Raw genomic sequence first — 26,463 nt, forward strand, 5'->3', positions numbered from 1 at the left:
TTCCTGCTGCTTGAAATGTATCATGAAACTTGCTTTCAAAAAGACAAAGCATCTGTCACCTGTCTCAACTTGTCCTGCTCCTCCTTAGGGAGAAATTGACTGTTTTCCACAGGGCCAGGTCTGTCTTTGTCATGCCCTTCTGTCAGGAGGTGCTCACACCACCATTTCCTTAATAAGTTGAAAAGGTTATGCTCTCTATTCATACAGAAATCTGTGTAATCTGCATTGTGTAATTACCCCTGGTATGTTTTCTGCCTCTCCTAGGAAATGGAAGAATTTGTTCAGAGCTCAGGCGAACATGGTGTCATCGTATTTACTCTTGGGTCGATGGTCTACAACCTAAGTGATGAAAAAAGTACTGTGATTGCCAAAGCCCTCAGCCAGCTTCCACAAAAGGTGAATTTCTTTTCAAGCCTAAAACAAGTTGCCTTGTTTTTTTCACTCCCATTGCTCTCAGTGAGCCTTTTATGTTTGGAGTGGCCTGTTCTTCACCTGCATCCCTGCTGGATGTGATACAGCCAGGAAGCTGGGCTCTCTCTCAGGACAGACTGCTGAGTTACTTCTGGTGTTTCACCTCCTCTGAACCAAATCACGTGGAGGTGCATCTACAGGCCAAAATACAAAAATCACTCCATGCATTTTTAATAATTAGCACATAATAACCAATCAAAGAGCTCAACTGGAGCCAAAGATATTTGAATTACTGGGAAAAGGTTATGTGGGTTTGCGATAAAGCCCTAAATTACACGTAATAATACAGAAAGGCACATCACATGCACCATGTTTATCTTATTCTTCCTTTGTTCAAGGTCCTCTGGAGGTACAAAGGGAAAAAACCAGAAACTCTGGGCTCCAACACCAGGATTTATGACTGGATACCACAAAATGATCTGCTTGGTGAGACTGATTCTATTTGGGATGGATTGCACCCTTGGAAAAACGGTTTCCTTTGTTTTTCCACTAGAATGGTTAATTCAGGCAACAGAACCATGTAACGCTTGTGGGTAACTTCCTTTCACAGCTTAAGCTGCAGAGCTTTGCTCTTGGGAGCCTTAGCTTCCTAAAAGGCTCTGACTTACAGAGCTTGGTGGCAGTTGTGTGGAAGGGCTCAAAAGCACCCATAGGCAGGAGTAAAGAGATAAAGTAGAGATGTACTCTGTAAAGAGTAGAGATGTATTCTGGAGCTGGATTTGGCCTCTGCAGCTCATCTCCAGGGCTCATTCTTCAAAATGCTTGACCTGAGCAAGGATGAAGCAGCGGCTGTTCTGAACCTGATACCGTGTGAAAACTAGCACTGCACAAGAGCAGAAGGGCTGCAGTAACTCTGGGGTAGTCTGGAGGGACGTGCTGATTCACATCTGTTAAAATAAGTATGACTGTGTGAAAGTTAAGCATGCAAGGTCTGCTGCTGATCCAGAGGTTAGGGCTGTTCCCTTCTCTAGCAGTGCACTGGCCCCTCTATGCAGTGCTCACGTCCCAGCGAATGCAGTCTGCCAGAGCTGCTGTAACATGCACCTCTCCTTCCCTGTTCCAGGACATCCCTTGACAAAGGCCTTTATCACACATGGTGGGACCAATGGGATCTATGAAGCCATCTACCATGGGATCCCAATGGTTGGGATTCCCATGTTTGCTGACCAGCACGACAACATTGCTCACATGGTAGCAAAAGGGGCTGCAGTTCAGGTGGATTTCAACACAATGAAGACGGAGGACCTGGTTCATGCACTGAACACTGTCATTCACAATTCCACGTGAGTTTTGTTCTTGCCTTACAGTAGGTTGAGGTTATTAAAATCCTGGGCTGCTGATATCAGAAATTCTGCTGGCTCTTCTGGGAGTGGAAAATGCAGAGTAGCTGAAGTTTGGGTTTCAGATGAAAACTATCTTTCATTTCTGAGAATCAGCATTTCTCAAAAAGGAGACATCAGTAATTTGATTTTCCTTATACTACATTTTTATGATTGCTTTGAGAAAAACAGTTCTTGGAAAGCTCAGAGGAGCATTTGAGACAGTTCTCTGCTAATGTAAATCCTCTGGGGGCTCTGAATGACAATTCTAGTTTTATTAGGTCTTCTCTGCCTGTAGTCAAAACAGTTCTTTCTCCTACCCTGACTTAGCAATATCCTTAGGTTACCATACCTATCAGTCAGGACTTATAGGATAAGGAAGCCTGGCTGGCATCTCTTGCTAAGGATAAGGCCACTGAAAAAGGGATTGGAAAAAATGCAGAAGTCCCCAGTCTTTGGCAGCAACTCCTATTAAGTGTGAAGGACTTTCAAGTAAGAACTTGCAAATTCCTGAGACAAATGGACCAGCACTTGTGGAAGTATCTAGTATCTGAGGGAGTCAGCCATGGTGGAGGTCATCTATAACAACCTTGGATGGCAGCTGGTACATGTGGCCTCCCCAGCCTTCCCCTTAGTTTTACTACTGAGCATGACCCCACATGGTCTGGGATCTCCTTCTGTCAGCTGGGATCAGCTTTCCTTGCTGTGTCCCATCCCAACTCCTTGTGCACCCTCAGCCTCCTTGCTGGTGGGGTGGTGTGAGAGCCAGAAAGGCCTTGCCTTGGTATAAGCTCAGCAGTAAGGGAAACATCCCTATTGTCTCAACACTGTTTCCAGCACAGATCCAAAACATAGCTACTAATGAAGAAAGTTAACTCTATCCTAGCCCAAATCAGCACACTATTATATTGGAACAGAAAATGCTGCACGTTTCCATGTTGCCTTTTTTAAAGAAGTATCTGCAAAATTGTTGAATAACTTTTCTTTGGAAAATACTGGCTTTCTCTATGACTATTCTTAACCTAATTTTATGCATACAGGAATAAATTGGACCCGTTTCAAATATATTTAAATAAGACTGATGAAAGTAAAAGCAAGGCTGTCTACCTCCAAGAGGACTGCCAGGTGCTGAATGGTTTGTTTCAGGAATAAGTGAGAAATCTCTTTGGTTTCTTCTTTTTTCGCCCCAGCTATAAGGAAAATGCTCTGAAGTTATCCAAGATACAGCATGACCAGCCCGTTAAGCCTCTGGACAGAGCTGTCTTCTGGATTGAATTTGTCATGCGTCACAAAGGAGCAAAGCACTTGAGACCAGCTGCTCACCATCTCACCTGGTACCAGTACCACTCCCTGGATGTTCTGGCATTCTTGTTCACCTGTACGGCCATTGTTGTCTTCATTCTTTTCAAGTGCTGCCTATGTTGCTGTAGAAGATGTGGCAGGATTGCAAAGAGGAAGAAAGAATAGACATCTTGTTCCCATCAGCAGTTTTCTTCTCCTTGGCTAACTCAGCAACGCATTTATGCACATTCTTTGGTGAACAAATTTATTAGGATATGCTTTAAGCTGGGCATAGCATGAATGCACCACAACAAAGCTGTTGTGGGGCAGAGCTGCTTGCTTAGCCAGTAAATTCCTTCTGGTCTAAATAAAATTGAGTTATAGTTGCTTTATCTCTTGGGACCATTTTAGCTGATCACACATGGTCCGTGCCATGGTAATCGCTGCTCTAAGTTTTTAAATATCTCAAATATTCTGGTATATTTCATAAATTCAGCCTTGCCCTGTGTGGTACTGTGGGTCTGGAGCTAGGCTCCTTATCCTTAACTCTGTCCTATCCTCTAGTGTCATACAGGCTTGATCACTGATTCACAACCAAAATGCTTCCTCTCCTGTCAGAATAGCTCTCTCCAGACTGGACAGTGAAGCCGAGACCATGGGCTCCTAAAAAGCACCCATCTGAAGGGCCAAGATCATGAAAATCACGAGCTGCAAGTGGCAAAGGCACTGACTACTTGGGGGCTGAGGGCAGACTAGAATCCTAAGACCATAAAAAAATTACTTTTCTGGGAACCATTTATCTTTTCCATTAAGTCTGGAATTCCTGCTTCATGGGCCATCCTTCTAACTGCAACACTGCAGGGGTGTGAAAACCACCTCTGTCAGGAACGTGCCCATTCTAACCCCAAACGCCTCTGAGCCATGCTAACTGATAAATGCAGGAAAACCTCTAGAGGGAACTTGCAAAGAAGTAACATTCTATGTGGGAACAGTGCAATAGCCACTTGCTTTGCTTGAAAAGTTGGAGAAAATAGTGCTGCACTTGGGTCAGGTAAGAGTGGCAGTAAATGTAGTACTTCTTCAGGTGTTAAAGATGCCTGTAAAATGCTGCTAGTCCAGGCCTCCTGTTCTAGGTAAGGTTATTTCACTGCTGTGCCAGCTTACTCAAGAAAGAACCTGCTCAAATTTTAACTGATATTTTTAAATACTCTGGAATTGTTTTCAAACAGAACATGATTATTTGTTTACATAATAAAATTCCTTATGCCACATCAACTTTTTTTATTAGCATTGTCATGTTTCAATGTCTGCTTAAACCTCTTCATAGTACATCATGTACAAAAGCTCAGTTGAACCGTTTCCATACTGAAGAGGGGTTACAAGAAGACTACTGCATCTCATGGCAATTTCTGGTATACTGTTCCTGTTGTCATGATGGGACCATAACCAGGAATATGCACAGTGAATAGAAAGTGAATAGAAAGGGGAACTGCATGACACTAAGGCCCCAGATCAGAAAGGGGTTGCTCTGTTCAGAGATCCAGGTGGGTCCCTAGACACAGCTGCACCAAACTTGATCACTACGAGCCCCTGTAACCCAGTTGCTGACATACCAGTTTGGATGGCAGAAGGCCAGCAAGCCTCCCAGCATGCTGCACAGGCACTGGTCAGACAGGGCTAACAAAGGACACTGGAAACAGGATAGTTGGGAAAAGTTGGACAAAGTGTTGCAGCGTTACAGTCCCTGTAAGGAGGTGCTTTGTTTCTGCAACCTACTCAGAAATTTGGCTTATCTAGTACTGAATTTAAAAAGCAAAAAAAAAAAAAAACCCAAAAAAAAACCCCAAACCAAAAACCCAAACAAAACCAACGCCCCCTCTTCATTTTAGAGTCTGTATATAATGCAGAGAAAGATACCAAAGTATGAGGGATGGTCTATGATGCATTTCTCCAACTGGACACAGAATGTACTCTAAATCTGACAGACTGATCTAATCCTACAGCTAGCAGGCAATACAATACCTCTCTGTGCACAATAAACTGTGTTGAGGAACCCAAACACATTCAGCCTGTTGTACTGCTTAAAGAATCCAAACATACTTGCACACTGGAGGTCTAAGTTTTTGCTTAACACATGTAGATGTTTACTGCAATTGTAGGCTAAAATAAACAGAGCACAAATTATTGCCAGATCAAAAACCCACATTTCCACAACTGCCACACCGTGGCCAGTCCTATACTGTCTTTATAAAAGTAGCTGCAGCACCCAGCAGGGTGAAGCTGGAGGTGCTTAATGCACATACTACAGTCTGGATTTGTTACATGAGAAGACACTGAAGGAAGTTTATGAAGAAGTCCACCATGGCAGTGCTACTCTTAGGAGGTTTGGAAAGTTGGAAATTGGTGGATAAACTGAAGAACTTTCACCACAAGTTTTACTTCCCCCCCCACCTCCCCTCCCAGTTTTACCATTGGCATTTAGGTTAAAATATTTCCTATTTAAGTGATCATTACAAAGAAGACATGTGGAGAGTCTGATCTTGCAGGACTAACACATTCCTGAGACAAGTATGTTGTGGCTGAGGACAGCCTCTCAACAGCTTGAAGATCATATGGTTAAGTTGAACATGTAGGGCCTTAATAACTCTGATGAGCTGCAGGAGTTACTGACTACTTCACTATGGAAACAAATGCAATTACCTTTTAGATCAGCAGTCCTTTTCCTAAATTCAGGCTTCAGATCGATTTCACTTAGCACAAGAACATTGGAACTATTTCTGAACATAGATCTTTTCCTAGAACTGCCGGAATCTATTGAAGCTGGCAAGCTTAGAAAACCAAGAAACCCGACATGGAGTTTTAAACATTTCAATAGTTACCAATTTATTTTTATATAAAAAAAAAATGGTAGCAATGTAGAATACAGCAATATTTTCAGGTTCCACGCACGCAGGTTGTGAACATTCCAAGCAATGTGTACATTTTGGAAAGAGACTAGACAAGAGAATTGACCAAAATGTTACTGAACACTGGAAGATTTTTAAAAAAGGCTAAAAATTATCAATAGTGTCTTCTTAATATTGCTTTCCTTACTGAAGACAGAAAAAAAACCACTTGACTTCACAGATAAGGTTAAAAAATGGGAGGGGGGAAGAGAGGGGGGGGGAAAAAAAAGGCTGCTACAACACTGCCATACAGTCAAAAAAAAAAAGAAATCATACTTCAATATTTGCATACTTGATAGCAGCATTCTCCCATCGAACCATATGAAACTACGGGAAGAAAACATCAAAGCAAAAAAAAAAAAAAAAAAAAAAAAAAAAAAAAAAAAAAAAAAAAAAAAAAAAGGCAGTTATCCATCAGTATTCAAAAACCTAGAATGAAGTCACTAAGTAGATGAACACTTATTGAGAATTAATCAATATCTACATTCTTAGCTGCTTCCAACTCTGTTCCAATAGAAACATGAAGTTGAGTGTCAGCTTTGTGTATTTTATTTTTGGCCTATTTGAGTTTTTCCAGTTCATAGTTCACTGCATGCTTGGAATAGAGAGGGTCATTATAAATCCTTCTACACAACGAACTTTAAGTAGACAGCTGAAAATAAAATGTACTACTTGTAAACACACAAAAAAATACAAGCTTTTTTTTGTTTCAAGTGAGCACTGGTTCCAGATAGATTATCTTCGGTATCTACCTCTTTCACCTCTGTCTCTGTCCCGGTCACAAATCCTCTCTCTCTCCCTTTCCCGATCACGGCCTCTGTCACGTTCTCTGTCTCTCCGATTATCTCGAGGCCGGTCACGCTCCCGCTCTCGGTCCCTCTCCCGGGGCCGGCTTCTCCGACCGCTGACAACGGCTTGTGTGCGGCGAAGGAAGTCGTCTACTCTCATGTCATAGTCGTGCTGTGATGAAAGGACAGCTCTGCTATTTTCTTTCCCAGATTAGAATTTCCTCCCTTATCTACAGGGCTGGCTGTAACTCTTCAGAAAGCCCAGTATTTAAAAAAAGAAACTCAACCAAACAAGTGTCCAGCATCCATGTGCAGAATCTGGTGTTCAAATGCCAGATACCAGCAAGAGACTTGAAAGCTAAGGAGCCTTCCAAGCCAGCTAACAGAAATTAATAATCTGCCTTGTTTTCTGATGTGCCTGTAAGAAGTTTTAAAACACAAAATTCTGATGATTAAGTAATTTGTTGTCCATGAGGACAAGCAAGGTTACAGGCATGCCCTTATTCAAACTGGGCTTCAGCATGAAAATGTTCAGAGGTGGACAGGGTGGAAGCTGATTTAAGCATACACCTCAGTTTAAGACTGAGAATTTTTCACTTTACCTCACCAGGGAGAGAAAGCCTTTTAAAATTTGCTGGAAGTGTCTAGTCAATCTAAACAACTGATCTTTCCAAGGAACTCTAATGCAGGTTATCACAGCCAACAAAGCTCAGGTTAGGCTACCCCTGGACCCCAGATTTCTACTCTGGCCTGCAGACTTGCATCCGCTTTGTCTGTGGGGACACTTACTACTCGTTTGTCTCTGTATCTCGCTTCATGTGGTACAGGATGATGTCCTGAGTATGGAGGGTGAGCTTGAGGTGGAGGTGCGTGGTGCTGATAGTAAGGGTGGTGTGGTGGTTGCTCCATACCTGGATACGGTGGCTACAAGAAAGTTACAGAAGTTTGTTGAAGCAAAGGAATGCACGCAAGGAGTGCAACATTCAGATGGCAAACACAGCACCTAAATGTATCTGATCACAGCCTCCTAACTGAACAGCAGACTACTTTCCATTAGGCTAGAATGCTTTACTACCTCTGTACCATTGCTTGGAAAAGTTTGGTCAACACCCTCCCCAAAGCCCAACCTTCCTTCCTTCTGTATCTGCCTCAACATGACATTGTACATAAAACTTCTGCTACTTAAATGCGGCTGTTTTGTTTTTAGGTTTTTTAAACCTTTGCATATAGAATGTGAATTCTGCCCAAATCATTGAGCTCTTACAGAAATGACTCATACTTGTTCCTTATGAATGTATTTCTATTTTAAATTAAAAACCTGACTTTGCAAGACAAATTATTTGACAAAATGCTAGCAGGTTTTTTGTTTGTTTTTTTTTTAAACAGGACATATTTTGGCTGATTTCTTCCATTTCTTCAATCAGCAAGGTCTTCCTCTGCCATATTACCAAAGCATCTTTGCTTGCATTTTTGTCACAAAGAAAGTAAGTGGAAATGCTGGATTTTAGGACAACTACTTGGACAGCATACAAAAGAGGGGAGGGAAAAGAAAAAAAAGGAGTTTCTGGAGGCTTAACTGTGTTTGAAAAACAGTTTCCCTCCCCATCTAAAAACCTAGTTCACTTCCTTCATTTGTAAGGAGTTGTGTTTCAGCTGAGAAAAATGAGAGGCCACAGGAGCATCTCTACACCTGGCATTGCTTTTTGCTCATTGCCAGTACAAACAAGAGCCGAAAGACTCATTACAGTTATTACTAAATATAACCAAAATAACCTCACTATGACTGCTTCTCCAGACATGAAGGCAAAACCACAACTTATACAAGTGAACTATCTACATAGCTGCAGATACATACACTTATATATCTGCTTATCTGACTGGGAAAAAAAGTGCATCTCAGTGGAGGCTGTAATACAGGGAGACTTATTTTAATTAGGTTGTGAAGCACATTTTGCTACTTTCCTGCATGCTTCATTGCCATAGCCAAAAGCAAGCCACTGCACAATGCTAGAGCCTGGCAGCCCATTCCATGAGCCTCTTCAACAAGTCCACCTGTTTGATGCATTTGCTGTTCAAGAGCCAATTACTATATTTAGCAGAATACAGAATGTGATCACATCCTCCCGTCTATGCTAAAGGAAGATTCTGCTGTTTCCTCAGAGCTTACTAAGAATGCCAGACTACTATTGAGAGTAAATTTCAAAATAGTTGCTATCAATATTTTTCCCCTAAAATTTTTACACTGTTACAGCGAAGATACATTTTAGGAAAAGCGAAGAGTTGAGTGCACACTGAATATGCCAGGCTCCTTTAGAGGGAAACAAAAAGAAGCTGTATTCTAAGGAGAAAAATTGAATTCAACAAGACACAAACCATTCCTTGCCATGGTGGTGGTGGTCCCATGTTGTGGAATTCCCTCACGTAATCATTGTAGGACTAAAATGAAAGACAGTAATATTAAAATTGGTGTTGAGTGTTCTTTGAAAGTGCAGAAAGCTGAATATAAAAGGTTCCTCAAAAATCTGCATGCAACAACTTACCCCATTTAAAAATACATCTCGTCGAACTCCTGAAAATCGTCTGTTGGGAATAAAAATTTGTAGAACTAAATCCAAATTATCCATGCAGACAAGTTACCAGGGCATAAAATGAATAACATGAACACACCTTACCTGTCTACTTCGGGATATCTGGGATCCTTTATATACCCTGTTCGAACATCAAGCAGTATTAATTCAATTTACCATCTCAAGTAAACAATCTTAAAAATTATATTCAATAGAAAGTGTCCTTTCATTTTGTGCCAGCTACAAAATTACATCTACTTGCCATTACCCTGACTTTTAAAATAACTCTTGAAAACTTACAGCTTCTTATAGACAATGAAGACAAGTAGTATAATGTAGTAAAAAAAAAAGTGATGTAGATAAACCCATATGAATTTGTACACAGTACCAACAAATAAGCAAGAGGGAAACTGTGCAAATAAAGACTTGAAATTCAGTCAAATGAATTAGGAATGCACATGAAGTTGAAGAGGACTGTCTCTGGGCAGTTAGCATGTGGCTGTTACTACTTCCTAACAGTGTATTCAGTAGAATGTGTTCATCTGGGCAACTCTTAAAACTGATTCATAATATGTTTTGGATACAATGCTAAGAGGAAATTAAACTAAAAAGTATCTGGGAAAGCCCCACAGGGAAAAGGATTCTCACAGCTTCAGTAAATCCCAAGAAGTAAACTTTAAAGAGATCAGTAAAATGGTGCAAAACACCAGGCATGCTTGCGGTAAAATAATGCTTCCGAGCTTCATTGTTTTTAAAAAATCTTGTTCTGTTTTTCAAACAATGGTCTTAGAAAGATGGAGAGCAGCAACAACACTTTTTGCATGAAAGAATGCAGGCTTTGCAGACAAGCTGGACAGATGAAGGCACGTTCTTAACAGATTTAGAAATCTACCACTGAAATAGCAGAATGCACTTTTCTAACAGAAGCGAAGCACAATTTGGTAGACTAAAAGTGACAACTTCTTAATAGCTGCTTTCTGAAGAAAAAAAAATAGTTGCACTACAACCAGTGCTGTTGCTGCACTACCATTGCAAACATTTCTGGAGAACAAATTTCCCTTCTCAAACTCATCTGTAGATCCTCTTGTAAAATGCAGTGCAACATCACCCTCCCTTACTCGTGTAAAGCTTGCAAAAAAAATTCTCTCTGAAAACATAACTGAACGTCTACCACCATCTCCACACAGAGGCTGCTAGTCAGGCAGTCTCAGCTGACTTTCCCAAGTGGAAATTTCTCAAACATTTTCATCTGATGATTAGCATCTTGACAAGTAGGTCAGATCTATTCTTGCGCCCACATTAACATAGCACTCGAAAGGATCATTCACAGCAATGTACACAATTCAAGGCTCTTAGAAAAAGCTCAGCCTAGGTTAAACTCAGCTCTCTCTCAAACCAGTGAAACAGCGTCACTGACTGCTGTGAGAGGTGGGTTAAAGCAGCAGGCAACAGTTGGAACAAGTCACATTTTTATATCCCAGTTATAGCAATATTTTACTTTTGAATTAATGAGGATATGCTAAAAGAGAAAACACTTGTGAATTGGTGCACACAAATCTTCATAGTAAGATATTAACCTGGTCTTTGGTGAAACTCAGGGGGATAGTCAATCCTTGGTTTCTTTCTGCTGTTATGAATATCATAATCTTCTGGTCGACGCCTACACAAATTAGATATCAAAGATTAAACAAGGTTGCTTGGAGCATTCGTTACAGCAGAATACCTCACAGGAATAGTCTGAGCTGCCCAGGATATCAATGTAATCATTCTCAATTCTATTTACTTCAAAATATTCTATAGCTTTAAATCTGAACTGAAAGGATCAGAAATAGCTCAATTACATACACTCTACTGTTACTTTCTGTCTACAGGAGTTTTGGTAGTTAAGGAAGGAACTCTACCCAACAGTACCTTCATACCAAATAAAAGGGAACAAATTTGTCTAAACCAAACTCAAACTTAGGCATTAACATTACGCTTTCCACATTACATTTTGAAACAACCTATTGGACAACAAAAAATTTCACAGAACATTGCAGAGGGTGGCTCATTTGATAGCTATGGGGTAGAGAATTCTATAAAAGAGCTACTTCCATAACATTTATAAATAAAACTGCATGCTTTGTGAAATTGCAACTTTCACTGTGACTTTCCTAACTGGGAAGGCCAATGATACTATTTCTAATAATTTCTGTTCTAAGCAATTTACCAGCAATGCACTGGTGTGCTTTACAATGTAATAATGCTCAAGCTTCCTAATTAAAATAATTAGGGATCTTTTCTATAAAAACAGGTCTTTGACAGAAGAGATGTTAAGAACTCTGCTCTTCCTTATGAAGTAACATTCCAGTTGCTGTTATGCTCAATAAAGAGCTGATAACTGGCTGCTTATTTTGCTCCAAGGTACATAACCATTACTGGGAAACTCCAATGCTAATGTAACAGTGTTTCTAAACACAAAGCAGCTACAAAACCATTCCCTTCCTGCCCCCCTCCCCCTCTCCAACAGCATAATTCCTTATAACAAGACATTAACACTTTCTTAAATTGCTTAATTACTGTGCAACTTGCTGGCTAAGTAACAAGCTTATACAGCTTCTAGTTTTATAAATAGTGACTTCTCCCCCCCCCCTTCCCCAACTTCAGTCTTTAAAGCCCACCATACCCCATTACTAAGCTTTTTAAAATGGAAGCAGATTCTTTAGTATGAGCAAAAAGCCCAAAAACCAAAGCAGTTGCATCTACAGCAAATTCAGATCAAAGAAAATAAAAGCTGGTGTAAAGAATAAACATACCGCTTTCTTGTAGTTTTGAGAGTGCATTTACGACCGGTATAAAATATGATAGAAACAGTTCATATAGTAGTCCAACTACTGACTTTAAGCTGTAAGCCACATACATAAATGGAGGCCCTGGCAGGCTTGAGAAGGTGTGGTGGTGTTATATGTATAGTTTGCAGTCCATTGCAAAACCTTCACTTGTATATACTTTATTGCACTGGAAACCTCTTAGCTTAACTCCAAAAGCCATCTTGGTGTTCAGTCCTTTAAAGCCAAAAATAGGGGGGCGCTGCCAGGTTTCCTCCTACCTACTCGTTACAATGTCCTTTTTTTTTTAAGCTCAAGGAAATGGGGACTCTTGTTGGGGCTCTGTACCTACCACAGGACATTTCCACAGAAAGGAAACTTAACCAAAGGTTTCAGCCCAAACCATACATCAGTCTGTATGCAAAGTGGCTACCACGGGGAAAAGGTGTTTGGCAGATGGGCTAATATCAGTTCTTTGCAAAGACTTCTCCAATTCTGTAACAAGTTATACCCCCTTTTTTTCTGGAAAATGATGTTAAGTTCATATAGCAGTGATCAATAACCATGTCGATCCTCTAAAAATACTTTAAGTCCACAGGTACTGCCAGCATCTGGAAAGGTTGTATATACAGACACAGCAACAGCCATTCTTTTTGGTTTGTTGCCGGGTCTCCAAGGGCCACTTGATCCCTTTTGGAAAGAACCTACTGTTTTCAGAAGCTCAGCAAGATGTGTGAATTCAGTGGTTACATGTTAGAGAATATTTGGCAATGGGGTTAACACATCACGGTGACACAATTTGAAACAGTCCCAATAATGCTCCTCTTGAATATCAAAATAACTTAAATATTTTATCCTCAAAATGAGGCGGCATCTTCTGCAAAATTCTAAGTGATCCTTATAAAAGTCCCATATTTGATAAGGCTTATCCAGAGACACACCTGAAAGAAAAGGCTTTTACAAGATATTAACACATTTTTGGCATATAAATATTTCCTCCTCTCCATCTAGCCTGCTCAAAATCAAGCCAAGCTTACCTACAGCTAGCATTACACGTTGCATTAGCTCAATAAATGATCTAGTCTAAACTAGAGACAGAACTTTAAGAGCTTTTTTCTGCAAAAGCAAAGATCCCCATTTTCCTCTTGAAAAATGACAGACCGGGGAACCATGTGAAATCCTCAATGAAGCCACAAACTTGTCCATGCAGCTTGATTTGAGGATTTTCTCTCTTCTTTATCGCAGGGAAAGCTTTGACGAATCATATTCCTCCATCACGTTATTCTGACACATGTGCCTATTATCAGTCCAAAGAACGTTTCTAACCTTCCCACGTCCCGAACGGGGTCTCGACGGGATGGGCGTCCTCTTGATCGGGGTTGTGAGTGCATTCTTCTCTTGTGCCTCATTTTATGAATGACTTGATACAAGTCAATACTTTCATCAGGAGGGAAGAGAAGACAAAGTTGGGTTCCACATTCCGGCTCAATTTCCTAGAATTAGTTAGAAGTTCAGTAGTGGTTTATAAACTGAAGAAATGAAACTCTCCCCAAATACACTGACACATACATTTAAGGAAAAAAAAAAAGGACACTTTGAAGAGATGTCAGTATCACTACAGACAGCAAAATTCACTTACATTACCTTTCACTCTTTAGGCACTACTTAGAATTTTCATAAAACAGTCCAACACTCTGGGTAACCATATCTTCCCATGAGACATACAGGCCACATCACTGTTTTGCTATAAAATCAGAGGACTGTTTTTCATCACAAAGAAAATGATCACCTATTACAGAAAGAAAAGTGACATTCGTAGGAAAAAAAAAATCCATCCCAGCTTCACATATAAAGCCATGGCCTGACAGAGCTGACTACTACCAATCAGTATGAGTTCTTCATTGTATGGTAGACAGGTCCATGAAAATACCAACTCAATGTCTGACCACAGTCAAAACAAGCAGTCTGTGTGTTCAGGATTCTTAGGAAAGGAACATGGAATAAGAAAGTCATTGTATCACACTGGAAGTTCATGTTCCACCCATACCTTAACTACTGGGTGCAGTTGTGCCCCTGCATCTCAAAAAATAAAGGGACAGTAGAAATGAAAAAGCTTCAAAGCAGGGCACCAAGGATAACTGACTAAGTGCAACAATTCCTACATGCAGTGACTGAGTAGGTCAGGTCTCTCCAGCCTACATTAAAAGAGAAATATGCGGGATATGGGGAACAAGATGGAGATAGTGGGAGCGTTGGACACCGCAAGTTGTCTAGAGGAGAAAGGGACAGAGAGAAACTTGCTGACTCCCTCTTCCAGTACAAGAACTTGGGTCATCAAATGAATCTAGCAGAAGCCAGGAGCAAACTAATCCCAAAAAGTGCTTCTTCAACCTGGTGACTACAGGCCTGCAGAACACTTTCCCAAATGATGTCGTAAAGGCAGAATTTCAGAGTACACATCCTCAGAAGAGAGATCCATCCAGAGTTGTGCAAATATAAGTGGATAAATGACAGCCACTTCAGGAAATAACCAGAGTTGAGAAGCAGGGAGAGCAAGCATCAGACAATGCTTGTCCAGAACATAACGGTACAGTAGTTTTATGAAAAAAGCTGAAACCCATGTCCAGATAACAACTCTACTGTGGACAAAACATCAAAAAAAAAATTTCCTCGACGATTTAATAGAAGCTAAGTTAATTAAAATCCTTTTTTTTTTTTTTTAAAGTTCACACTAAACTAAAAACAAGACCAAGACTATTGTTTTTCTCCTGCTACACAACAAAGCAAAGATATCTGTGGGGCAAAACAATGCAGCACAGAGTTGACATTTTCCATACAGTATGGAGATTATACAACTCCCACCTTGTTTTAAGAAAGCAGAACCCATTATTTTACCCATGGCTTGCACACTTGATGACAGCAGCAACATACCTGCACTCTGGTATGTCTGACAAGACAAAGCCAGCCCCACTTAAAATTTGCTTAGCATATATTCTATAATGGGAGACTATGCCTTAAGCAATACAGTGTATATATATTAAAAAAAAAAAAAAGCAATGCAGAGCACAACTGGAAACACCAGAACTTTTTCTTAAAAACTGATGCTATATGGTTTGCACACCATACAAAGCAAGGCACATTACATTTCAAATTCAAAATATCACAGTTCTGAAGCAAACACTGTTTATCACAAAGATGACAACAGAATTGGCACTGTATTTTTCCTTCTTCCACAACAGCATTAGAAAGAAGCAGAGTGCCTTTCCCACAGTGCTCTACTGCAAGTAACTGATCTAAAAATATTCCAAATCTCCTGCACATCCAAAGCTGGAAGCAAGCACTAGAGGATGTCAGTTAAAGAAAAAGTAAGAATTAACAAACCTGTCCATCGCGTCCAATCTTCACTGGCTTATGTTCGTTCCAAGGATTGGTCAGGTGAGCAGACTTTGTGAACGGCAGTTCCCGCCTAAATATACGAGTGGCACCATTTATAGTTTTGCCTCCAGTTTTTTTATTAAGAATTAAAAAAACACATACAGCAGGAGATTACATATAAAATAATCCTGTTATTCTTTGTACTGTTAGGTCTCTGAACATATTCTTACGTTCTACATATTGGTAACTGAAGATTTCACTTTGACTTATTCCAGTATTAACTAATATAGTCTGTACTATGACAGGTTCTCCTTTTAAAGAAATTTTTTTGTCTTTGTGCAATATCAAGATTGTGCTTGTTTATTATCTCACCATCTAAATACAATGATCAGTCTCTACATGATATGGTAGCTCTTGGCACCTACTGAAATAAATCCCTGAGCACTGACCTAACTGTGAAGCTAGAAATGCTTTGAGCTGGAGGTGGGAGTCAGTAGCTTCAAGAGGACCTTTCCAACACAGATTTTTCTCTAATTCAAAGTCTTGCTTTTCCTGTATTTAGTCCTTCTGGCAGTCCAAAGTACTTGCACAACCATGCAATGTGTTTCACAGGACTGCTGTAACTTTTTTTCTTTAACAGAGATTTAAAATCTTTTCTGTAAGAACATACTCAGTGAAATCAATGAACATACTGCTCACAACCAATATGTTCTACAATACTTGCACTATTTCATATGTTGTTTTAGAATGGTAGTATTTTCTTTGTTCAGTCAGATCAAGAGATTTGTCCTTACATGATTTTTTTTTTTGGTTTTTCATCCACAGCTGTCTATTCAAGTGAGCAGTGAGGATAGATCTCTGGCTGCATCAAGTTTCAGAAGGATGCTGTCAGCACTTGAGTAACATGCAGAAATAATATTATAATGCCTTGTTACTAACATCAACATAAATGCACAATTATTTACCTGCAAATCCAGTCAATTTTAAAGACACCTCCCAACATTTTTGCATTCATTCCTGCAGGCAGCACCCAGTGTATAGGTGATCCTCCGTGATGGGACTCTGAAGACAATCTTGCAAACCCTAAAGGATTTTGTATGAATTGTAACAAAGATACAACAGAAAAGCTATTGCACATAAAACTCACTTTCACTTACCTTGATAACAGCTCATTTCCCTTACCTTGGAATTTGCCACTCTCTCTTACAGAAAATATCAAAATAACACTCCTTGCTGATCTAAATGCAGCATTAAGCTTCTTTTCATTCACTGGAAGTGTTGACCATACTCCCTAAAACAGAAAAACACCCACCCCATCACCAAAATGTAAGAGTTCATCTCAAATGACTTAGCTAACAAATATATAATGTAGATGAGGAAAACAAGACCAAAATAGTGTACTGGAATAGAAGGTAATGGAAAGAAAAAGATATTGCTAAATTCATTTCTTTCAAGAAATATTTTAGCCTGCCTTGTGCTAAAACTTTTAAAACACTGGCTTTTCAATCTTTTTTTGAACACTGAAGACGCATTTAGACCATCTATAAGACTTCCATTGTAATTATAATGATGGACAGATACCTTAAATAGTAAGGGTGAAAGTTTTCATGCATGTTTGAAGTGACTTTGGGAATTCATCTATTGTATAAAACACAGAAATTATGAAAAACCAACAGAATATATACTGAAAGGTGGGCAGGTAGACTTCAGTATAGTATTGCAGATTTGTTGAGGACAGTTTGCAGACTTTAAAACTCTTTCAGTGAAATGCCAGCAACATGAAAGACACCAGACTAACACTTTAAATTGGCAAGACAACTTGAACCACTTTGTTCAGCCTTTCACATCTCCACCTAGTAAGTAGGACCTTTTCCATTTCACCAGCCATTATGTAGCCACACACAATAAAACCCAATCTGTTTTAAGGTACCAACTGAGCTGAGCTACAGAGTAACAGTTTATTGAGTTATTCCTCGGTTCATCTTCCAGGCAAACAAGCTTCAGCCTCAGAATAGGATCTACAGTCTACCAAAGACAACGTTCCTTCCCTCACATTTATCTAGCGAAGGTATGTATTCATACCCTACTCTGAACTCAGATCAGTGTTTGTCTGGTTTTGGTGATTCATTATAGTCACCAGAGAACTATTTGGGGTTTTTGCTAGCTTTCAGTCAGATTACACGGCTTTTGGCTGCTTGTAAAGCCCTGCTGTGAACCGGAACAACCTACCACATTGGCACCACAAAAGCGAGTTTCATGAAGTCCAACACCAAAGCACTGATACCCCTACACTGAAAGACCATGCATCCACTCCAAGAACTTCAGGAACAAGGATACTACTGTAGCTCCATACATGGATGAGGCACAAAAAAGGATATACTTCTTTACAGAGCTAAAGCAAACACCAGTCAGAATGGTGTTCACTGCACAGATCAGACCCAAAGCTTGAAGGAGGGGTGCGAACCAAACATACCCAGGACTTTGAGATTTGTTCAATAGTTTTAGTGCAATTTCCATCCCAATTTAGAAAAATCTTCATTAAAAGAATCACCTACTCTGTGTATATTGTGCAACAGCAAATCAAATATTTTCTCTATAACCTGTTCCAAAGAACACATGCCAATACAAAACCACCAGAGTGGTGCAGTGGACACCTAATGCAATTCCTCAGCAGCTGAAGTCCAATGCTCTGGAATCCCTCCCAAAGAACTCACTCACACCAGCACTGCCAGGCATACATTTCCACAGTAAGGCTTCAGATCCTGAATTGAATCACCTGACAAAAATTACTTGTATAGCATTAGAGGAAAGGCAAACAACCTTCTGAACCTTCTCAGAATACAGCAGCATGAACTGATGGAGGGGAGAAAATACCACTCCAGCATTCCTAATGGAGGTTGGCTTGGGATGTTATCTAACAGACCCTAAGGCCCCTTTTAACCCTATTCTTGCCAAGATAGATGACTGATGGTCTAGGAACTTTTCTAGGTTACAGTGGAAGCAGAAGAACCAAGGCACATAGCTTTTGTTGCTGCATCTACCGAGATCCAAATTATAAAGAAAAGAGCGCCTCCAACTGCACACTCTTCCAAACGAAGATGGGTACGTTTGAAAACAGACAAAGTGATCAGTTTGAAGAAAACTGAACATACCTTTGCCTTAGCAAGCGATACGTTTTCATGGTTATTACTCTTGATGAGAAAGAATCTTGCATCTTGGAGAATGTATTTAAGTTTACTTGTTTGGTCTGAAAAGAAAACAAAGTATCAAATAAGCCAAACTGTAAATACTTATCAAACACGTTGCTTTGAGTATAGATAGTTGTTTGCTTCCTTCAAAATACACAGTATCCCACCCAGTTCCTATCTATGTATTATCACAGTCAACCACCCAACTTGAAGACAAAGCTGCAGAGCGCAAAATGCCAGGGGAAACCAAACCAAAACTAAAATTTAGATATCCAGGTAAAGAAAAAAGTAAAATAAAATCAGCATGATTCAGTGATGTTCCGATATGTAGGACTTATTTCCTTGCTTAAGAATCTTTGCATAAATGATGGGTAACATTTGTAACAAGCACAAGTTGTTCAATAGAGAATGGTGAATGCTGTTCCTCTTTGCAGTTTTAAGCACTTCCTTTTTAAATCTGCTGCTTCTGCAAAGAGCAAAGTGACTGAACTTTTTGCATATTGCTCTCAACACATGCAAAAGTAGCTTAAGATTTAATTACCATGCTCAGAACAATGACGTGCTCAAATTGATTTATATCAGAACATCACTACTTACAGGTAATTTAATCAACAAAGACAATGGCTTGCTATGGGGCATGCATTAAAAATTCAAATTTAAATGATACCTTTTTGGACAGCACGAACGGAAGATGATAATTTCTCATGCTTCTTTTCTGAACCTGTGTTTAGCCAAAGTACATTTGTTCAGATTGAGCCTTAATAGAGATAATATACAATTTCTACAGCCTTGTCACATACAATTTTCATTCATGACAAATTATGCTTTCTGGCGCGCACCCACACACACAAAAAAATACTATTCAATGTGCACGAGTGTTTTGTTTTGGTTTTTTTTGGTTTTGGTTTTGGGTTGTTTGATTTGGGTTTGTTTTTTTAAAATGGTATTTGAACAATTTCCTACTCAGAAAACTAGTCACTGAATCATCATCTTCCAAGTTTTAAAAAAAAAAAAAAAAAAAAAGTGAAAATTCCACTTAAGCAACAGAATAGCATTAAAGTAACAAGAAAGCCTACTTCCCCCCAAAGGTATCCACACACAACATGCCAGAAGTCAATATCAAATTATACAAAGCTACATACCCCATAAATCTCTACAGCCAGTTACATTTATTTTAGATTACACATTAGGATTTGATGCAAGTCACAATGACAAGCAATGAAAGGGAAGAATACCTGCATATGATTCTGATGCAGAACTTCCACTTCTGTCAAAAACAATTGGAGAGATACCTCTAGCTCTCTTCCTCTCCTTCTTTTTCTCATCTAAAAGAAACAATAAAAAATAAAAGCCATACCTTAAACACAGGAAAAGTTGAGATTAAAAAGTCACGAGACAGGAAAACACCATCAGTAAAAGTGAAGTTACCATTTGGCTTGCACGTTAAAATTGTGGTTGTTGCCACAAAACTATCATGCACAAAAGAAGCAAATGCTAGTTACTCAAGCTTTTCATTCACAAAAGGAAGATGAATGGGACAAATCCAGTACATCTGTGCAATGTTTAGAGACAGAATTTATTATTACTATATTTTTAGTAAGGGTGGGTTAGCACTTCTTTCCAGCCTTCACCCAAATGTGCAACATTGAGCACAAACTGTGTTGCAATAGTGATATGAGCTCATTTGCTCGGAGCTCAAAAAAATGGTAAGAGACAGGAAAACAAAACACTGTGCCACACAGGCAATTATTTCCACTCTTAAGAAAGTGTTATGTTATACCACAGAGCTTTTTAGAACAGTTATGACAGCTTCAACTTGTCTTTAGGTTACACCTTGCTGTCTCTAACTCCAAACAGCAGAGCTGAGCTAAAAAAGGCTGCATGTTAAGCAGGATGACCACCTATGGAGACTTCAGACAAGGAAGATACACAATAGGAATCTTAACAGGATTGCAAGCTGCTTTCCTAGAAAAAACAAACAACGAACAGCCAAACCCAAAAGTATTTACGTCATTAGCACTTCACATCAGTAAGTTAGGACTACTTATAATATACAATTACAAAGCAATTGTTTCTAGTTTCTGCTTAAAACATTTATTTCATTCTAAATTTGCCATAACATCTAATAATTTCAACTTAAGTTTAGATTTCCTATGCTGGACACAGCCACCATTTAAGATTCAACTATCCTTCCCCAGGAATACGGTTCTTTTACTACACTAGTCTGCCTGGTCACTTATCTAGATGGATACCAAACAGCTCAACACCAAATTAAAATGAATTGTGTGGAAAACTAAGCCACTAGATACCCAAGAAAATACTAATTTAGTGTTTCAAAGCACTGAACAGCAAGGCCAAAGCAGTCAAGAACACTATGAATCCTCAACACAGTAATCTGGATGTTCACAATTTTGCTTTACCACTTTCCAGTACATTTTTTCCTTGCCTATGGTATTTCATAATTAACATCTTCCTGACTTGTGCTACCACAGCTTACTTTTGACATGGTCAGGAAGTGGTTATTTTTAAAAGTAGCTGAACTTTCAGTGGCAAGGTATTTCAGACTAGCATGCAAGATGTTGCCTACCTGATGCATCTGAACCAGACCCAGATCTGACTGACCCATCTGTGAAAGAGGCAGATTCAGAATCAGAATCGCTGGCTTCACTCCGTGTGTCATAGTCATTTCCTTCCTTCTGATCCCTCTCATCCTGTTCGTACTCTTCTTCATCTTCCTCCCCATCTTCTTCCACCTCTTCATCCTCCTCCCCTTCATCATCTTCCTCTTCTTCCATTCCTTCCTCCTCATTCTCTGTGTTGCCTTGTTCAGAGGAACCACTACTGCCAGTCTCGTGATCTGAACAATATTCCTCAGAGTTCACCTCTTCTTTAGAAGAATGGCTAGATCTGCTTGGTCTTCTATCCACATCATGCCTGATTCTCTGATGTTTAAAGAAAAAGTGAATCAGCAGTCATATAACATTGTCAGGATGCACACACAGTCCTAAGAGAATGTGCCTTATAAAAGTCTCATAAAATTTCTTTATTTATAAGGCAGCAAGAATACTTAATACCTCTGAACCATCCGGTGTAGAAGACTTTGCCCTCCTGTCAATATCCCTCTTCCTCATGCAAGATTTTTCTGGTTGTCCTTTATAAGGTTCCCTGGAACTGCTTGACATTCGCATCTTCCGATCACCATCTGGGCGCTTGTTTCTGTCAGATCTCTGATACTCCTCAGTCTTGTATTCTGACATGGGCTTTCCTTTTGTACTCACTATTCTCTTGTTATTGCTAACTGATGAACTGGGAGGTTTTGGCATCATCTGCCTTGAGGAATGCACAGAAGGTTTTTGCCTCTTGCTTTCAGCATTTTCCATCCTGTCAGTTTTTCTTTTTGATCCTTAAATAGAAAGAAATATCAAGTTCAGTGTTATTTCCAGTATCAAAACAAAAACTGTACAGAGGATCCTACTTTCTCTATTTTAGGTAATTACCCTGTTGCAGTCATAGGGAGCATCATCCAGTTGTAGGCTTTGCAGCAACACTCAAAACTGCTTCTTAGGAACGGCTCATGTTCTAAAACACGTATTTTACTTCAAAAAAGGTACATGTTTCTTAGATTTTATACATGGAAATGCTAAATTAAATGCTTATGGAATTGGCCTAAAGCCAAATCAACAACTGAGCTGGAACCAGACTTTGCAACCCCTTCGCTCCACTTCCATCTCACTTCATTGAGCCAAAAAGGACAGTAATTTTCTAACATTAAAGGAATTCAGAACAAGCCAGACTCAGCAACTGCTCTTGAGACAAAAGGAAACAGACTCGACTGTTTGCTTGGAAAGGCAGGTGAAAAAGCATATGTCCATGAAATAAAGACTTTTAGAACTCATTCAGTCTTTGAATCAAGTTATAAAACCCACTACTTCAAAGACTTTAACTTTAATAAGACAGACATTTTTTACCATTTACGTTCCTGGAGGACATCCACTACCAAAGTCACATACCCTTTTTCTCACTTTTGTCTTGCTCACTGTCAGGGTTATACAACTCATCATCCTGGTCAGGAGCATCAGTCAAAATGTCATCCAGAACATTCAGTTCACCATCTGAAAGTACACAAAAGAAGTCAAAACCAACCATAAGAAGTCTGGATATGTAAACGACAGAACTAGGATTTACAAACCCAAACATTTCCTTTAGGGCTACAGATCTGCAACAAAGCAAAAATTGATGTCTTCTTGATTTATTTCTACACTTTCAGTTGGAAGGATCAAGCAGAGCAAATAAAAGAACTATAGTATGTCACAAGATGCATTTAGACCTCTAAACAAGGTCCAAGTTGGCTCCTCATGTCACACAAGCTTTGCAGGAAAGATGACCTACAAATGAAAGCTGAACATAAAAGCTTGTATAAAATTCTAGAAAAAGGGTGACAGGAGATAGTCCGAGTCCCATTAGTAAAGAGGAAGGACCCGTGTCCCTGCAAAATTCTGAAACTTGCATGTTGAATTACCTCTCTTCCACTGTTGTTGTCATTGCTGTGTTAGAATGGTGGGTTTTGTGGTTCACTTACAAATAGAAAAAACACAATGGTGAAAGCAGTACTTATTTGCTGCCTAATTAACTCTGAGCTGCTCTGAAAAAAACCCCCACAACTTGATCCAAAGGGCAAGTGTTAAAGAAAATTCATGCCAGAAGCAGTCAATGATCACACTTGGTCACAAAACTTTTAAAATCTGTCACCGTTTCTGGCTGTTTCACTTTGCTTAAAACCAACAGGGATATATGGTGATTCTAGTAGAAGAAGGATTCACCAGCTTTAAAGCAGTAGATCTATATTCCAAGCACTTTAAAAAGTAATAGTGAACTAAGCATGCAAAAGGAAAACTAAAAAAGGTATTGATTTTGGAATCTCCCGTTTCTTCTCCAAAATTCTTAGTTCTTTCCATTTTGTGATTGATTGTATTTTCTGTGCTCAGGAAAAAGAAAGCAGAGCAAACTCCAAGGATTCAGCTGGTTGACAATATCCATAGCAGATGCAGGTAAGGACTCCTGTACTGCATGAAACTGGGGTAATGCAGCAAATTCAGTCCTCTTGAGTTTGGCAGCTCGTCTATCTCAAAATCTTGAGCTGAGCCACAAAAGAAGTTTTACAGTTTGATGTTAAAAAAACTCCAAACATAATCCACATTATAAAAAAAAAAACAACCCCAATTAGTATTGCAACTGTCTTTCTACTATATACTACCAAATCTGAAGTCAGCATATGCACTAACTTTCCTGCTGGCACTTCTCCACATCTTTGGTGGTGGGGGAATGCAGAAGTGATCCCTGGACTTCTCAGCTGGTGTGTCTAATGCAAAGTAAATGGTGCAGAGAGAAGTGGATCAAACCGTTCCCTGGCAGTTTACAGTTACCAGGCATTTAAATGCAACACGAACTTGCATCATAATTCTCTTGGGAATAGCCCTTTATGTTTGTAGACACCTATACATCCACAGCAAATATTCTTGCTGTTGCTGATAAATATATGAGAGTCAGATTCATGGCTGTGCAACTGCCAAACATGGGATGCATTTTCCTGGCTTGCGTTCTGGTTGCCCACAGGAAACTTGGCAAGTCCGGAGCACAAGATTTTTTCACTGGACACTAACGAAAAAGAGGTGTACCGAGATTAGGAAATTGAACATATCACCCATCTCAAATCACACATATTGAACCTTAGATTTGTTTCCCTCTTGGTGAGGCAACAGCATATTTGAGTAAACTACATTTAGCCTACCTACTGCAGTAGCACTCAAAGGTGCTAAACGACTCCTGTATCAGCTAATTCGGAAATAAATGAAAAGGAAAATTTAACAGGAAATGCAAGTCTGACACACACTCTCTCCTAAATCCCTTCCAGGTTAGATGGACCTCATTTGCAGCTGGAACCTTAAACAAGGGTGCAAGAGACAGGAGCAGGATGAATTCCCCCATCCCCTTCTATATGCACATCTACCTGACTTGTTTAGAAACACATTTCCAGATTTATTCAGCAGCCTGCTTCCTGTCTCTCACTTGCATTGGATACACTGCTCGACTGATCGCACAAGACGATTCCTCTCACTGAACTGCTACTGTCAGTGTTCAACCTGAAGAGCTAAATTATCTCACAGAGGTATCAGGAAAAACAAAAAAGCAGAAACAGAAAAATGGCAGAGGACAGGTATTTTATAGTCCATCACCACTGAAGAGGGAGGGACCAAATGAGTTCTTTCCATGACAGATACATCCCACAGGGTTCTCCGGCCACTTGTCTTTTGTAGGATCCTTCCACGAACAAATTTAACTCACCCAAAACAGCAGGAAGGTAGCCTGGGAGGCCATTTCCTCTGCTGGCCAGGAGCGTTAGATCTATTGGAAGGGTCCAAGCAAAAATCTGATTTGGTACACAAAAGAAATAAGACCCTGTGATTTCAAACTAAACAGGTCTGCAAGCCTTATTTCTGCTTTTTTAAGTGGTAAAATAGCATTTATCTTCCAATGGAAGCCTTCCAGTTCAGTTGCAAACAAACGTGCATCTACACCTGCTATTCAGTCAAAATAACCCCCCCTTTCACATGAGAAATAATTTAAAGCAAATTAAAGTAAAAATATAACCTGACAATTGGCAGTGATTAAAAAACACTAACAAAAAAAAAAAAATTCAAGCCCAACTAGATAAATAATTATATGAATAGAAATTTATAGGTGGCAACAGCAAACATTTCAAATTCACTGCTCATCCACAGTGGCAAATCAGATCTGTTTCAACACAACCTGATCATATCCTAATCTACCAGTTTTACAATAATACCATTAAGGATCAAGCACCACCAATAATTTTATTTATCAGTTCTAACAAAACCTACTGGGAATTTTCCATGTCATATAGTTCCACAACAATAATTGGACAGCAAACTCTTACCACTCTGACAAAGTCATTTTGTGGACACATATCCTGCAAAAATCTTTACACAAAGCATATTTTCTTTGCCATGAAGCCATGAAGCATATTCTCCACAGAAATGGAGCTCCATGAAGCCATGAAGCATATTCTCCACAGAAATTCAAATGATAATATATAAATAAACCAAGCCACAATATCCCAGTGATGCTTTACTCTTTTTGTAACTCTACAGTTCTCTGCACCAACCACCAAACGGCAATCTGCTCCACCTAACTTTGGTTTTGCTTCTTGAAGAGGCTATCTCGTGAGGATTGATTGATATAATCTCACAGATAATTTTTGGCTTCCGTGTATAGCGGCAGTCAGTTTTAGGAGCTGTGATTCTATTATTCGAGACTAATTATCCCAGATTATTATTCCAGAGTAATGACTCTGAAAACGTCCAATTTCTCTTAGTCAAATTTATTTATCCACAGTGTCCAGAAACCACCGCTGACCGCCGAAATAAGATTCCAACACCAGTTTCTGCTTACTAAAGTAACTACATCGCTCCACAGAAAATCCTGCAAAAAAGCCCAAAACCAAAACGGCCTAGTGATGCAAGCAGAAATAAAAAGCCGCAATAAAAATAGCAAACAGTTTCTGCGAAAAGACAAGCAGCTGTAACTCGCTGTCGATAATGTAAAACTTACGGCCCACGAACTTCTCCCTCTTCCCGCTGCTCGAGTCACCTTGCCCCGAGCCCGCTGCCGCCGGAACACCACAGTATGAGAGGCCCTATTACC

The 26,463-nt window shown here is 39.6% G+C and overlaps 2 protein-coding genes across 3 annotated transcripts in view; one reads left to right on the forward strand and one right to left on the reverse strand.

The window, feature by feature from the left end:
* Nucleotides 1-4,346, forward strand: part of UGT2B17 (UDP glucuronosyltransferase family 2 member B17) — a 10,363-nt gene extending 6,017 nt beyond the window's left edge. For both annotated transcript variants that reach the window (XM_017736794.1, XM_008635625.2), the window contains exons 3-6: nucleotides 265-396; nucleotides 810-897; nucleotides 1,535-1,754; nucleotides 2,981-4,346. In XM_017736794.1, coding sequence (XP_017592283.1) covers nucleotides 265-396; nucleotides 810-897; nucleotides 1,535-1,754; nucleotides 2,981-3,257 — 717 coding nt within the window. In that variant the 3' untranslated portion in view covers nucleotides 3,258-4,346. The remainder of the gene's footprint in view (nucleotides 1-264; nucleotides 397-809; nucleotides 898-1,534; nucleotides 1,755-2,980) is intronic.
* Nucleotides 4,347-5,923: 1,577 nt separating this feature from the next.
* Nucleotides 5,924-26,463, reverse strand: part of YTHDC1 (YTH domain containing 1) — a 20,902-nt gene continuing 362 nt past the window's right edge. Inside the window, exons 2-19 of the mRNA XM_017736737.1 lie at nucleotides 25,084-25,210; nucleotides 22,752-22,853; nucleotides 21,816-22,144; nucleotides 21,329-21,683; nucleotides 19,977-20,066; nucleotides 19,409-19,462; nucleotides 18,706-18,800; nucleotides 16,736-16,844; nucleotides 16,519-16,636; nucleotides 15,560-15,644; nucleotides 13,505-13,671; nucleotides 10,949-11,031; nucleotides 9,477-9,513; nucleotides 9,345-9,384; nucleotides 9,178-9,240; nucleotides 7,594-7,728; nucleotides 6,769-6,976; nucleotides 5,924-6,343 (exon numbers count right to left, since the gene is read on the reverse strand). Of these exons, the coding sequence (XP_017592226.1) occupies nucleotides 6,294-6,343; nucleotides 6,769-6,976; nucleotides 7,594-7,728; nucleotides 9,178-9,240; nucleotides 9,345-9,384; nucleotides 9,477-9,513; nucleotides 10,949-11,031; nucleotides 13,505-13,671; nucleotides 15,560-15,644; nucleotides 16,519-16,636; nucleotides 16,736-16,844; nucleotides 18,706-18,800; nucleotides 19,409-19,462; nucleotides 19,977-20,066; nucleotides 21,329-21,683; nucleotides 21,816-22,144; nucleotides 22,752-22,853; nucleotides 25,084-25,210 (2,247 nt within the window). The 3' untranslated portion in view covers nucleotides 5,924-6,293. The remainder of the gene's footprint in view (nucleotides 6,344-6,768; nucleotides 6,977-7,593; nucleotides 7,729-9,177; nucleotides 9,241-9,344; nucleotides 9,385-9,476; nucleotides 9,514-10,948; nucleotides 11,032-13,504; nucleotides 13,672-15,559; nucleotides 15,645-16,518; nucleotides 16,637-16,735; nucleotides 16,845-18,705; nucleotides 18,801-19,408; nucleotides 19,463-19,976; nucleotides 20,067-21,328; nucleotides 21,684-21,815; nucleotides 22,145-22,751; nucleotides 22,854-25,083; nucleotides 25,211-26,463) is intronic.

The sequence above is a fragment of the Corvus brachyrhynchos genome, unplaced genomic scaffold, assembly GCF_000691975.1.
Source record: "Corvus brachyrhynchos isolate BGI_N302 unplaced genomic scaffold, ASM69197v1 scaffold175, whole genome shotgun sequence".
NCBI lineage: Eukaryota > Metazoa > Chordata > Aves > Passeriformes > Corvidae > Corvus > Corvus brachyrhynchos.